The sequence below is a fragment of the Prionailurus viverrinus genome, chromosome B1 (genome assembly GCF_022837055.1).
Source record: "Prionailurus viverrinus isolate Anna chromosome B1, UM_Priviv_1.0, whole genome shotgun sequence".
Classification (NCBI taxonomy): Eukaryota; Metazoa; Chordata; class Mammalia; order Carnivora; family Felidae; genus Prionailurus; species Prionailurus viverrinus.
Window position 1 is genome coordinate 86096669 of NC_062564.1, and position 14326 is coordinate 86110994.

General features: G+C 36.8%; 1 protein-coding gene across 1 annotated transcript in view; it reads left to right on the plus strand.

Moving 5' to 3' along the window:
* MAML3 (mastermind like transcriptional coactivator 3) overlaps positions 1-14326 on the plus strand; it is a 606598-nt gene that overhangs the window by 901 nt on the left and 591371 nt on the right. The window contains exon 2 of the mRNA XM_047856758.1: positions 7020-7060. Coding sequence (XP_047712714.1) covers positions 7040-7060 — 21 coding nt within the window. The 5' untranslated portion in view covers positions 7020-7039. The remainder of the gene's footprint in view (positions 1-7019; positions 7061-14326) is intronic.

Consider the following 14326-nt stretch of genomic DNA (forward strand, 5'->3'; position numbering starts at 1 on the left):
TATGTGTATATATGTATATATATGTATATACATATATATGTATATATATCTAAAAATCTTCCATTCAGTATTTGAGAACTGTATATTTGGCTGGAACTATGTGACATAATTTGAGAAAATATACTAGAATGCAACACAGGAGCTAAATAAATGGAAAATAAGAAAGATCCAGTGTATATCCAGTAGGAGTGTCAAAAAGAGAAATTACAGACAATGGGTGTGAGCAGTATTCAAAGAATAATAACTAAGAATTTTTCAGGACTGTGGAATATTTGAATGCTCAGAATCAAGAAGCACTTAATTCTTGAACAGATTTAAAATAAAGAATTTCATACCTGGACACATCCTGATGAAACTGCAGAACACCAAGACTAAGAAGTATTAAAAGAAACTTTGTTGTTGTTAGAGCATAAAATATACATGCTGTTTATAGTATAAAATACAAATAACAAAAAAAGTACCATCTTCTTATTTTATTTTTGATTTGTTTTAGAGAAAGAGAGCATGGTACACGAACAGGGGGAGAGGGGCAGAGGGAGAGAGAGAGAATCCCAAGCAGGCTCTACACTCAGCATGGAGCCCCGTCAGACTCCAGCCCCCAATCCTAGAGTTCATGGCCTGACCTGAAATCAAGAGTCAGATGCTCAACTGGCTGAGCTACCCAGGCGCCCCTCATCTTAACTATTTGAAATTGTACAGTTCAATAGTGTTAATTATATTCACATTGCCATGCAACCAATCTCCAGAACACTTTTCATATTGCAAAGCTGAAACTTTATACCCATTAAAAAGCAACTCCTCATTTATCTCTCCCTTCAGCACCTGGCAACTGCCGTTCTTTCTGTCTCTATGAATATGACTACTGTAGGTACTTCATGTATGTGGAATCTCTTTCAGTATTTATTTTTTTGTGACTGACTTTTCACTAATCATAACATCCTCAAGGGTCATCCATATTGTGGCATGTGTCAGAATTTCCTTCCTTTTGAAAACAGAATAACATTACATTTATGTATAGAGCACATTTTGTTTTTCTATACATCTGTCAATGGATACTTGGGTTGCTTCCAACTTTGAGCTATTGTGAATGCTACTATGACAATGATGTGTGCAAATATCTCTTTGAGACCCTGCCTTCAATTCTTTTGGGTGTATATCCAGAAGTAGAATTACTGGATCATATGCTAATTCTATTTTATAAGCAACATTTTTAAATGTGGTAATGAGGGGCACCTTGGTTAGTTAGGCATCCGACTTTGGCTCAGGTCATGATCTCACGGCTCTTGAGTTTGAGCCCCATGTCAGGCTCTGTGCTGACAGTTCAGAGCCTGGAGCCTGCTTTGGATTCTGTGTCTCCCTCTCTCTCTCTGACCCTCCCCTGCTCATGCTCTGTCTCTCAAAAATGAGTAAATGTTAAAAAAAAATTTAAAAAGAATATGAAAAATCCTAATAGTGCTATAAACTAGCACTGAAGCAAAAACTGGTAGGACTGAAATAAGAAACCAACCCACAGTGCAGCTGAAGAGTTCATCACTCCCCTCTCTGTAATTTGTAAAATAAATACACATATACAGAAAATTAGGGGCGCCTGGGTGGTTCAGTTGGTTAAGCATCCAACTTGGGCTCAGGTCATGATCTCACGGTTTGTGAGTTCGAGCCCCGTGTAGGGCTCTGGGCTGACAGCTCAGAGCCTGGAGCCTGCTTCAGATTCTGTGTCTTCCTCTCTCTCTGCCCCTCCCCTGCTCACATACTCCCTCTCTCTCTCAAAAATAAATAAAACATTAAAATTTTTTTCAATTATATAAAAAAAGAAAATTAGTAAGGAACTCAAGTCCCAAGCTTGGCTTGCACATTAGAATCACCTGGGAATCTCTTAAGAATTCTAAAGAACAGGCTACACCCCCTACTTCTTAAGTCACAATCTCAAGGGTTCAGATACAGGCATTGATATTTTGGGAAGATACAAAGGTGATTTCAACAGAGTGCGGGAAAATTTGGGAACTATTGTTATAGAAGACCTTAAAAAGCCTATCAACCAATTTCACCTAGTTGGCACTTATAAAAAATTCCACTAGAACATAACTTCTTTTCAAATGTACATGGAGTATTCAAGAAAATGGATCATATTCTCTATCATGAAACAAACCTCAACACATTTAAAATGATTGAAATTAAAAAAAATAAGTAAGATCATTGAAATCATATAAAATATTTTCTCTTCTGACAAAAGAACTAAACTAGAAATCAATAACAAAGATATTTGTGAAAAATTTAGAAATTAAGTAAGTATATAAATTCTACACAAACTCTTCCAGACAATAAAATAAGAAAGAACACTTTCCAATTCATTGTATAAGAACAGTGTTACCCTGATTCCAAAACTAGACAAAAACATTAAAAGACATAAAACTGAACATAGACACAAAAGTCCTTTGCAAGTTTTTAGGAGATCGAATCCAACAATTGCTCCTAGACAGAGGGTCTGAACAGTTGTTATTCCTGACCCCAGAACTTTCACTTTTCTCACAGATTATGGTCTAAAGCTGATCCTAAAATTCATATGGAAAAACAAAAGATACAGAATAACAATGTTGTAATAGAACCATAAAGTTAGAGGACTTATACTACCTTATTTCAAGTCTTATTATAAAGTTAAAGCAATAAAATAAATGGAGTATTGTTATAGACACACAGGTAAATGAAATAGAATAGAATCTAGGAATAAACCCACACATAATATGGTCAATTGATTTTCACAATGGTACCTTTCATGAGAAAGGATACATTTTTTTCCATAAATGGTGCTAGAACAACTGAATATCAGTTGAAGGGAAAAAAATGAACCTCGATCCCTACCTTATAGCATACAGAGAACTGTTAATTCTGAATGGATCATAAATTACAACATAAAAGCTTAAACTGTAAATCTTCTAGAAGAGGTCAAAGAAAAAAGTCTTCATCCCTTTGGTGTTGGCAGAATTTTTTGTGAAAGGCCACACACACACACATAAAAGAACAAAATGATTAATTTAATGTTATAAATATTAATAATTTTTGCTCTTCTTTTTAGTGTTTATTTTTGAAGAAGAGAGAGACAGAGCATGAGTGGGGGAGGGGCAGAGAGAGACAGGGAGACACAGAATCTGCAAAGCAGGCTCCAGGCTCTGAGCTGTCAGTACAGAGCCCATGTGGGGCTCGAACTCACCAACTGTGAGATCATGACCTGAGCCCAATTTGGATGCTTAACCAACCTATCCACCCAGGTGACCCTGCTCTTTGAAAGACACCATTTTGAAAATGAAGACAATGTATAGACTGGGAAAAAAATCATAATACGTGATCTAACAAAGGACTTGAACTCAGAATTTCTAAGAACTCTTTCAATCAATAATGGAAAGACATCCCAGTAAAATAATGGAATAAAGCTTGTCAGCAATAGAAAGTAACAAACTACCAATATGGATGAATCTGAAGTGTATTATGCTGAGTGAAAACAGCCAGATAGAAAATGTGCAAACTGTATGATTTTATTAATATAAAGCTCTAGAGCAGACAAAACTTATTTATTATAATAGTTGGATTAGTGGTTGCCTGGGGTTGAGGACAGATAAGAGTTGACCACAGAGGGGCCTGAGAGAACTTTCTGTTGTAGTGGAAATGTTCTATATATTTTTATTGGAGTGGTGGTTACATGTGTATATGACTGTCAAAAGTCATCTTCTGTAACTTAAATTGTTTGTATTTGATTATATATTATTTTTTCCCACTGAAATTGATTTTAAAAATTTATTTATTTATTTATTTTTGAGAGAGAGAGACAGAGACAGAGCATGAGTCGGGGGAGAGGTCAAAGTCGGATGCTTAACTGACTAAGCCACCCAGGTGCCCCTGCAACTGATTTTTTTTTAATGTTTATTTCTTTTGCAAGAGAAAGAGAGAGAGTGGGGGCAGGGCAGAGAGCGAGAGCGAGAGAATCCCAAGCAGGCTCCTTGCCACCAGCGCAGAGCCCAGCATGGGCCTCAATCCCATGAACCGTGAGATCAGGACCTGAGCCAAGATCAAGAGTCGGACGCTCAACCAACTGAGCCACCCAGGAGCCCTGAGAGTGATTTTTTTTTTTAAATGAGAAGACTATCCAGGATTTCTTTAGGGTTTGAAGTATGCTAGATATGCTACATGTGTTATTTTACTCAGTTCTCAAACAATCCAATGATGTAGGTATTATCCATCCCATTTTGGAGATGAAATTAAGGCTTAAATTGTCCAATATCATACAGCTAGTGATAGGTGAATTCAAACTTCTCTTTTTATCTGTAAAATAAGTATCATAAAACCAACTTTATTGAACTATTATCAGGATCATTAGAACTAAGTAAAAATAAAGCACTGCATAGACTTTCCAATTTGAAATGACTTTGAAACCACAGCCCAAAGAAGGTGTGGGTTGGAACTTGCTGCCTCAACCTAACCAACTCAAATTCCCACTAAAACAAAACTATTAACGTTTTCCATAGGATTTAAACCAGACCCAGGGTCTCATGATCTAATAGTCAAAATGTCCAGGATCCAATCCACAATTATTCAGCTTATGAAGAACTATGAAATCTCAATTCACATGGGTATAACAGTCAACAGATACCAACACTAAGATGACACAAATGTTGAAAATATCCAGAAAAGATTTTAGGCAGCTATTAAGAAGTATTTGAACAAACAATCATGAAAAATCCTGAAACAGAGGTTACAATTGAGAGTATAAGTAACATAATAAAAGCTATGAATGCGAACCAAATGGAAACTTTATAACTGAAACATAAAATAACTGAAATGTGAAACTGAAGAATCAGTGGTACGATGGAGGTGAAAGAGGAAAGAGTTGGTGAACTTGAGGAAACCTCAGTAGAAATGGTGCAATTTGAACTAAAGGGGAAAAAATGAAGGGAAAAACAAACCAATCAGCCTCAGGAATGAAAGACAACAAAAGAGATACCATTTTGTGTCATCAGAGTCCCAGAAGGAAAGGAAGGAGAGTCTGGTTCTAAAAAATACTTGAAGAAATAATGGTTTTCCAAGCTTCGCAAAGACAATTTCATAAGGGGAGGGTGTGGTTAGGAAAATAATGTCTCAAAGGCCCTGGGGGTTGGGATACAATGAGAACGACCTCTGAGAAACACTAATCTAGAGCACCAATACCACTAAATTGCAAAGGGAACGCACCAAACGACATTTATTTCCTGATGGAAGAAGAATGTACCACCACCTATGAAATAGTCTTGCCTGCCTGCCCCCACCAAAAAAGGAAAAGAAATTGCAACCTGACCTGATCAAGCCCATAAAGTAGCAATTTAACAGGAAAACAGAGGTCAGAGAGAAATATGGTAAATCTACCACCTGGACAAGATTAGCAAAATTTGGCTATCAAGAAAACGACAAAAACAACAAACAAAAAGCCCTTTTCTTCAACAAAAAGAAAATAAAATGCACTGGGTGGGGAAAAGAATGCAAAGAAAACCTGTAGATAAAAGGACACTTAAAATACATACTTTTAGGGGCACCTGGGTGACTCAGTTGGTTAAGCATCCAACTTCAGCTCGGGTCATGATCTCACAGTTCGTGGGTTCATATCCCATGCAGGGCTCTGTGCTGACAGTTTGGAACCTGGAGCCTGCTTTGGATTCTGTGTCTCCCTCTCTCTCTGCCACTCCTCAACTCATGCTCTGTCTCTTTCTGTCTCTTAAAAATGAATGAACATTAAGAAAAAAAATTTTTAAATACATATTTTCAAAAACAGACAAAAAAAATCTATGGTTTATTTTGGATGCTAAAATCACTGAAAAGATGCAAGAAAATGATTGTCATCAAGTAGAATATGATTATTTTAGAGCATTTGCCTTTTAAAAAATTCTGGAACCAAACATATATCTTGTAAGATATTTTAGAGTTTAAAAGAAGTCTTTAGAAAAACTATCTCAAAAAAGAGAACGTACCAAATGATAATCCTAAAGTTAGCAATATATCAATCACAAAATATTGCAAATTTGATAAAACAGTGTTACTGATAATTAAGTTCTGCCCTTGAATGTAGAAAAAAACCCTTTGATAGGGCCTGGGTGGCTCAGTCGGTTAAGTGTCCAGCTTTTGACTTCGGCTTAGGTCAAGATCTCTCATTTGTGGGTTTGAGCCGCACATTGGGATTTCCTTTCTCTTCCTCTCTCTCTGCCCCTCCTCCGCTTGTGTGCTCTGTCTGTCTCTCTCTCTCAAAATAAATAAATAAACTTAAAAAAATACTGTATAAAAAAAGAAAAAAGAAAAAAAAGAAGAAAAACCCTTGAAATAACAAAAATATAACAAAAAAGAACAGTACACCCAAGTGGATAGAAAAAGGAAGTTGAAATTTTACCAAACTAGCCCTGAGTAAACCATTCATTAAGCTATACATTTATTTTTATATAAAAATAAATGCTCCATATTTGCATTATATTTTTCAATTAAAAAATGGTTTAAAAATAGCCACAAAAATTCCCTTCTTCTGAATAAGGCAAATATACATGTACAAATAGAAACCACTGAAATTGCACAGAAATATTTGATTATAAGATGAACATTTGTTATCTGGGATATGCATATATTAATTTATAACCATCTAAATAAAAGCATAAAAGTAAAATACTCTTCGTAAAGAATGGGGAACTCTAAATTGAAAACTATTGTTACAGAACAATGTATTATGTAAGGAAGAAATGATAAATAGTAGAGAACTTCCAAGATCATTTTGATGTTTCAGCCTGACATAATCTCATCATGAACATGAAACTTCTAACTTAAGCAATTAGAGAGTTCTAAACATTCTGGGGATATTTTAAAGTGAAATATGCTAAATGGAGGCATTTTGATAACTTTCAAGTGTAGCCAGGTGTGTTCCCTGATACTTTAAGCTCATTAATTTGCAAAGTGTGTTTCATCTCGTTCCTAAATAAGAACTCACATTTTCCTTTTTACTTATTTTTTTCCCTTGAAAGGTTATTGAATTCATTGGAGAATGAGTGATGTCCTAAATTTGGTGAGTCAAGAATATACTCTACTTGTTGAAACTTGATTTCAAAACTAGACTTAAGAGTATACCATGCTGCTATTTGGTAAATTAAGCTGTTCATGTATACTTTTTTCAACATTATAATTTCTTGATAATAACCAGTAGTTGGCTAATTTGATTAGAGTTATTTTCATTCATTGGTTTAATAGAGAAAAAGTAAGAAATTGCCAGTGTATTTTTAGAATTTCTCAAATGAGAATTCAGAAGGATTTCAGGGTCTTCATGGAATCAAGCTTTGGACTTTATGGCAAAACTGAAAGTAACTGGGAATGATTCTGCAGTCTTGATGCTCATTTTTCTCTACACAAAGTAATGTTTAATCAGTTTCTCAAAGATTGGTGCTTATACCTCTGGCTGTGCAAGATTAGCCTCTAAAAATCGTTGCATATTTTATTGTAATTGAAAAATAATACAACCGACCCTCAACTTGCAGATGTTGTTGCCTAAAACAAAGGTATGTTCAGAAATAACGTTAATTAAAGGGTTAATTTAATGTGGCAAAAAGTGTGATGATGGTATGCAAATGACTGGTTTGGAAAGCCTGATCTATCAGCACTGCAACAAGCATTGGTTTGAATAAGAGGAAGCCTGGGTTCCAGCTCTGGCTCAATCTATATTTGTCCATTCAATTCTTCATATATTTACTAGTTGAAAATTTTAGTTCAGGGTTTATTATAAGCTAAATACTGTAGAATATCCAAATATTTGAAATTGACCATAAATCTGTAGGGGATGAGTCACTTTTCTATAGACTCCTGTTTCCTGAAGTGAAGGATTGTAATAAAGTTAATTCTGCTTCTCTAATATTATATAAAATACCACTGCATTTATCAAAGAACACTACCAGTGAGTGATAACAGAGATTCCCATATTTAAGAGTCAACCTTTGATGGTTTGGTTGTGTCTGACCATCTAGCCCTTAGTAACAGGCCTGCCATAGGTCCTGAAAGCTTTCCTCAGTGATTGATCTTTGTGCCACTCCATTCCCGCTTTTAAGATTTTGGGTTTCTGTGGTTCTCTATATGCAAATCTACGATTATTAATCATTTTGGCTGGGTGCATGCTCCACTACATCTTCATAAAACACTTTGCTTTAAAATCAACAGTAATCATTGGGCTCTGGGAGCATAAAGGGGATTCTGTTTTAATAAGACAAAGTGATTCTTTGACATGCATAGGTGTCAGGGTAATAGTGAAACTGATATTTTGTACCAGAATGCCTTACTAGCAAGGCTAAGAGTGCTAATGTATTTTCCTACTTCCAATATACAAGCATGATTCTCATACTTTTGTTTCCCTAGTAACTGTTTATGCTAAAAATAACCAACTTGGGAGAGTTCCTCTGTCAGGCTCTGAGATTTTATGTTACTTAAAGGCTAACAAGTTAGCCTGCTATGAATTCATGAATGCTGGAAGGAGACAGGAGATGCCTGGTCAGAGTCCGAGAACTCTATTAGGGATAGTTCACCAGCAACGTGAGCTTCACGCTGGCTTGCTTCTGTCCTCCACATTCCCCAAGTCCCACGGTGGGGAGGCTGAGGGACCCAGGTAGGTGCCTGCACACACAGGGGGTTACAGTACAGGGAGGAATACTGAACTCAGGGAGTCCATTGCTTTTACGGCTAGTGGAAGCAAGCTTGCTCTTTAACCAGGGAGAGGCATTACCTCAACCCTTAAAGTTGCATTCTGCAAATGCACCCCAAGAAACGGTCTGGATAAAGACTTCTTAGCATGCCAGCAAGAGCATATAGTGACACGCAGGGCTCATTACGGACTGCCTCTCCCCCAAATCTCTAACTTGAATAATCTTTAGTTCTGTGACAAATTCCCATTTTTCTTCCTCCTCCCTTACACAATTATTTCAGGGAAATACTACAAAATGTCTGTCTCATAAAATGATAGGGTGCCTATAAGTCAAAATGGAAGAGAACCACACTAGCCGGCATGGAAGAAGCATCAGTAGAAGTAAATGGCACAATAACAATCGTGTTTTTTAAAATCAACCAGGTATTTTTTTGTAGCTATTTTGGAGTCCTACCTTTTCTTTTTCACTGTTTCACTGAACTTTGCAACAATCAGAAGGAAGGAAAAACCTGTCTGTAGTTTGTTTTAAAATAAGTGGTTAAGATTAGAAATTTTCAGGATAGTTAGTAACACTCATCACAGCAAAAGCAGATCAAAGTGTCCTTAGTTTGAAGCATGGATTTGTCCAGGCTGTTTTTCTCCTTTTCTCGTGAAGGCAGATAGCAAGAGAAAGGCTTGCTACTAAGGGATGAGGGCTTTGCTTGTGTCCCTGCTCAGAAACAGCCTGTGTCTGGTCTAGAGTCTGATGACAACTAATTTAAGTCAGTTCAAGTCCCCTTAAAGCTGTAGAAGAAACAGGTCCTCAAGTTATGGAAAGAGCCCAGAATTCCTTGTTACTCATCCTTGATGATAGACTTGTGAGTTTTGAGTTTCTTTATGTACAACAGGCAGCAAATTAGAAGAAAATACAATGTAGTTTTCATTTTGGGAGAAAATTGATATGGCCTTCAGAGGTATTTTGGAGTTCATCCTTCTTACAGAAGTTTCTTCATAAAAAGAAATTTTTTTAAAAAAATAAAGAAGTTTCTTTAGAGGTGATCTCTCTGTATTTTTATGTTTCAGGGTATTAATTTCATTTAGAACATTGTTTCTCCAATCTGAAGAGGTTTTTGTTGAAATAAATTTTAATATTTTTGTCTAACAAGCATCACTGGCCACAACCCAACTCTGTATTTTAACATTTCTTGCAAGCATCTCTGTGGTTCAGTTTTGGAGTTGATGTAAAAGGTGTATAGTCTACTCTTAACATCACCTCATAAGAGCCACTGGCTCTTGTGCTGCAAGTGGCCATCTATGGGAATGGGAATTACAGAGCTTATCCTAAAGGTCTGTTGGGAAGATGAAATAAAAATATCTGAGGGCAAGTTGCTTGGCATGGTGGTCTAGAAGAACTAATTGTATCTAAAACCTCCTAAACCTGATTCCTTTTTTTTTTTTTAATTTTTTTTTAACGTTTATTTATTTTTGGGACAGAGAGAGACAGAGCATGAACGGGGGAGGGGCAGAGAGAGAGGGAGACACAGAATCGGAAACAGGCTCCAGGCTCTGAGCCATCAGCCCAGAGCCTGACGCGGGGCTCGAACTCCCAGACCGCGAGATCGTGACCTGGCTGAAGTCGGACGCTTAACCGACTGCGCCACCCAGGCGCCCCTAAACCTGATTCCTTAAATTCCTTGAAGGGACCAGTTGATCTTCTTCATTAATGTAGCCCCATTGCCAAGCTTGGTGCCTACATATGTGTCCACAAATATAGGTTGTATGAATGAATGACTGAGTGTTCTGCCACTTTTTCTGTCTTATAAAAATCAGGCATGTCTGTGCTGCATGAGAGGATGATAGTGTATTTCCACAGTGTCTTTCCACCTCAGAGCTCATATAACTTTCTGTCAAATTATCTCACTGCTCCTTACCACATCCCATTGAGAGGGCAGAATAGCCAAAGAAGTCATTTTCCTTATGGTTCCAGTCGGGGATCTTCACACTTACACAACATTAAGCACACATGAAACATCACCTATAGTGACAAGCATGGTGACCTCATCATAACATATACCTCTGACAACTAAAGGAGATAGTCAGAATAAACTGAAAGATACCATGAATGTCGTTTAGGGGCCATAGACAGGGAACTGCTAGTGACTTGAGTGCATGTATTCTCTTTTGAGATGGTACACTAGTGACCTCTAGTGGCAAAATTGATTTAAGGTAAGTTTCTATTTCACCACAAAACTTTTTTATTTCATTACCTCTATCCTTATATTTTCTTTTCCCTTTAGTAATATTTTCTGCTTGTAGAATAACTTTAATTATACACAGTGATTTGTATCTGTTAACATACAAATATTATTTTTGCATTTCATAGAATCATAGAACTTTTGAGCTGAAAGAATTCTCAATTTATTGGTTTTATTTCATCATGTGCCAAAAAAGAGCCCCAGCAAAATGCCCCAGGAAAAATAAAGTGACTTGCCTGCAGTCTCACTTAGGGGATGGGAATAAAAGTCTAACGAGTCTAAGGTTCTTTCCAAACATCAGACAGCACCCCCAGCTGATGTCTGACCTCACCAGCATGAGAGACCCCTAAGGGAGAACTACCCAGCTAGGCCCCTCCTGAATCACTGAGCCACAAAAATCGTGAGCAAAATAAATTGAGTGTTGCTTTACAACACTAAGTTTCTGGGTTCGTTACACAGTAATGATAGCCATAACGAAGAGTTTATTTAGGAACATTTTCCAATTCTATAAAAAATAGTGAATGAAAAATACAAACTAATGTGCAGTTCTCAAATACTCATGGACTCTCAGTTAATCCAATAACAGGCCATAATCAGCTATAATAAATCAAAGAGCTCTAGGTCCAAATGAATACATATTCTAATTGACAAAAATATAAATTCTCCTCCCTTTATTAGTCTTCAGATTTTAAATATGTAAATTTTGAAAATATGGACCAAAAGAGAATATATGTGTTCTGTATCCTATAAAAACTTATAAAACCCTATAAAAATGAGTCAATGTCAGTTGAAAAGTACATTTTGAGCTCCTAGCGTGTTAGTCACTTAAGAGAATATAGAAGTCTCTCAGGGAGTTTATTATCTGTTTGTTAAGACCCATAGAACCCTCATTAGACAGAAAAGTGTAAAATAGGGTGGTACTAAGTATGACAGAACTTTGAAGAGAAGAGAGAGCAGTTGGGCTGGGTTAGGAACACATAGAACATATGGGGGGGGGCATGTAAAGACACTTTTCTGACTAGTATTTATTCTCCCAACTGTAAATTCCCTGAGAGTTGGCAGTGCTTTTGCCATAATTTTTACTCTATACCCAATACCTGCCCTGTAGCACGGATCCGCGATAACATATAAAATTAATGGTTGAATGATACATGTTTGGAAGTAATAGGAAGTAAGTTATATATCAAGAGTTTGAACGAAAGATTAATAGATGAAAGAGTGAATGAATGATTCAGCCGAAGAGGGCATGGAAAGTGGAGCAGGAATTTGATAAGACAGATTCCTAAGGTGGAATGACATGTTTTCCAGAAAGATTTGTTTAGACATAGTGTGCAGGATGAATTTGGTAGGAAGAAACTATAGCAGGAAGAATACATAATAACAACAATAATAGCGAACATTTATTGAGTTCTACCTATTTGTAGGGTGCTGAATTGAGCACTTAAAATACCTCATTCAATCCTCACCATAATCCTGTAAGGTAGATACTATGATTATCTTTAGTTTGCACATGAAGAAACTAAGATTCTGACATGCTAAGTTATATGGCTGTATAAGACTGTTCCAATAATTCAGTTGTGAGAGGTAGAGGCAGTGGATATGGAGAAGAGGGGATATTAACACAAACATGTTAAAGAAAGTAAAAGCTGGATGTGTTAAAAGATTAAATCAACTCTGGAAGATAAAGGTGAGGGAAAGTTCAGAGATGACTATGTTTTTTAAGCGTCAATTTCTAGAAAAATGATAGCACCATGTTGCAACTCTACCATGTGGATGGGTTAGCCTATACTGTGCCTCCAGCCCTTTTAAACCCAAGATTCTGAGAGAGAACTAAGCCCTCCGAAAGTATCCATTGTATGAAATAAATGATCTTCTTGTATCTAGGAAAGTACTAGTTATATGCCATCCCTGGGAACATTGAGAAAGTAGTCATAAATCGTTTTATGTGTTTCATGTTTCATTTAAAGAAACCCGGTGGCTCAGTCGGTTAAGCTTCTGACTCTTGATTTCAGTTCAGGTCATGATCTCATGATCTTGAGATGGAGCCCCACCCTGGGCTCCATGCTGGGTATGGAGTCTGCTTAAGATTCTCTCTCTCCCTTTCTCTCTGCCCTTCCCCCACTTGTTCTCTAAAGGAAGGAAGGAAGGAAGGAAGGAAGGAAGGAAGGAAGGAAGGATCATGGTTGAAAAAACATATAATTATTTAGCAGAAGATTTCCTTTGGAAAACTGTAAAACTTATCAAAGTTCTAATTTTACTAAGTAACTTCCTAGCTCTGAGCTCCTAGACCATTTGATGTCCCAGTCGATTAAATTTAATTGTTTTGCTTTGTTTTACTTTTCTGTTTTCTCTATAAGGTATCTTCTTGGAAAGATTTTTCTCTTCTATTAGTAACTTTGGCTTTGTAAAATGATGACTCCAGCATCTGGACCTTGTCAGTTGGTCACACTGTACCATTGTGCAGACAGCCCAGAGTTCCCAGGGCTCTACAGGTCTTTCCTGAAGCACTGAGTGCTCCCTTCTCCAAGCTTGGGGTTGGTGCCCTTTCTCTGCCTTACAATCCACTGAGATTGGGAAGGGCTTACCTCATGATGACATTTCACTGGGGAGTCCTGGGCATTGACCAGAACATCTGTCATTTACCACGCTGATGAAGTAAGGTTTCTACAGCCTCCCGATCTTAAGGCATTCAGTTTTTATATCTTTATTTTTTTTTTAAGATTTTACTTTTAAGTAATCTCTACACCCAATGTGGGTTTCAAACTCACAACCCTGAGCTCGAGAGTTGCATGCTCTACTGACTGAGCCAACCAGGTGCCCCTATATCCTTAAATATTTAAACTTAATGGAATTTCCTGGAGGGGATTATTAGGACAGAGGGGGTGATAGAAAAAGGAAAATAACTGCTCTTTCAAGTAGAACTATAAAGAATCATGGGTGAATTTTAGAATTTTAGCTAACTGCAATACAAAGTTCATATTTTGAGCTTTTTTTTTTTTTGCCTACTAGCAGTGAGAATTAAAAAAAAAGCCTTCAAAAATAATTTGTTTAGCCGGGAATATTAATTATAGAGAATTTTCCATTGTTTATCACAAATATGTTTACTATATTTTCAAATAGATTTTTTTTGTACAAAACCATATAAGATCATTGTACAATCTGGTGCACCACCTATAATAATAGATCACATTCATTCAGCTTTCCCTAGGTGACACATACTTTCACAAGAACTATCTTATTTAGTTCTTTCTTAAAAGTTTATTTATTTATTTGTTTTTGAGAGAGAGAGAGAGAGAGAACAAGCGTGTGCACGAGCAGGGTAAGGGCAAAGAGAGAGGGAGACACAGAATCCAAAGCAGGCTCCAGGCTCTGAACTGTCAGCACACAGAGCCTGACGTGGTACTCGAACTCACGA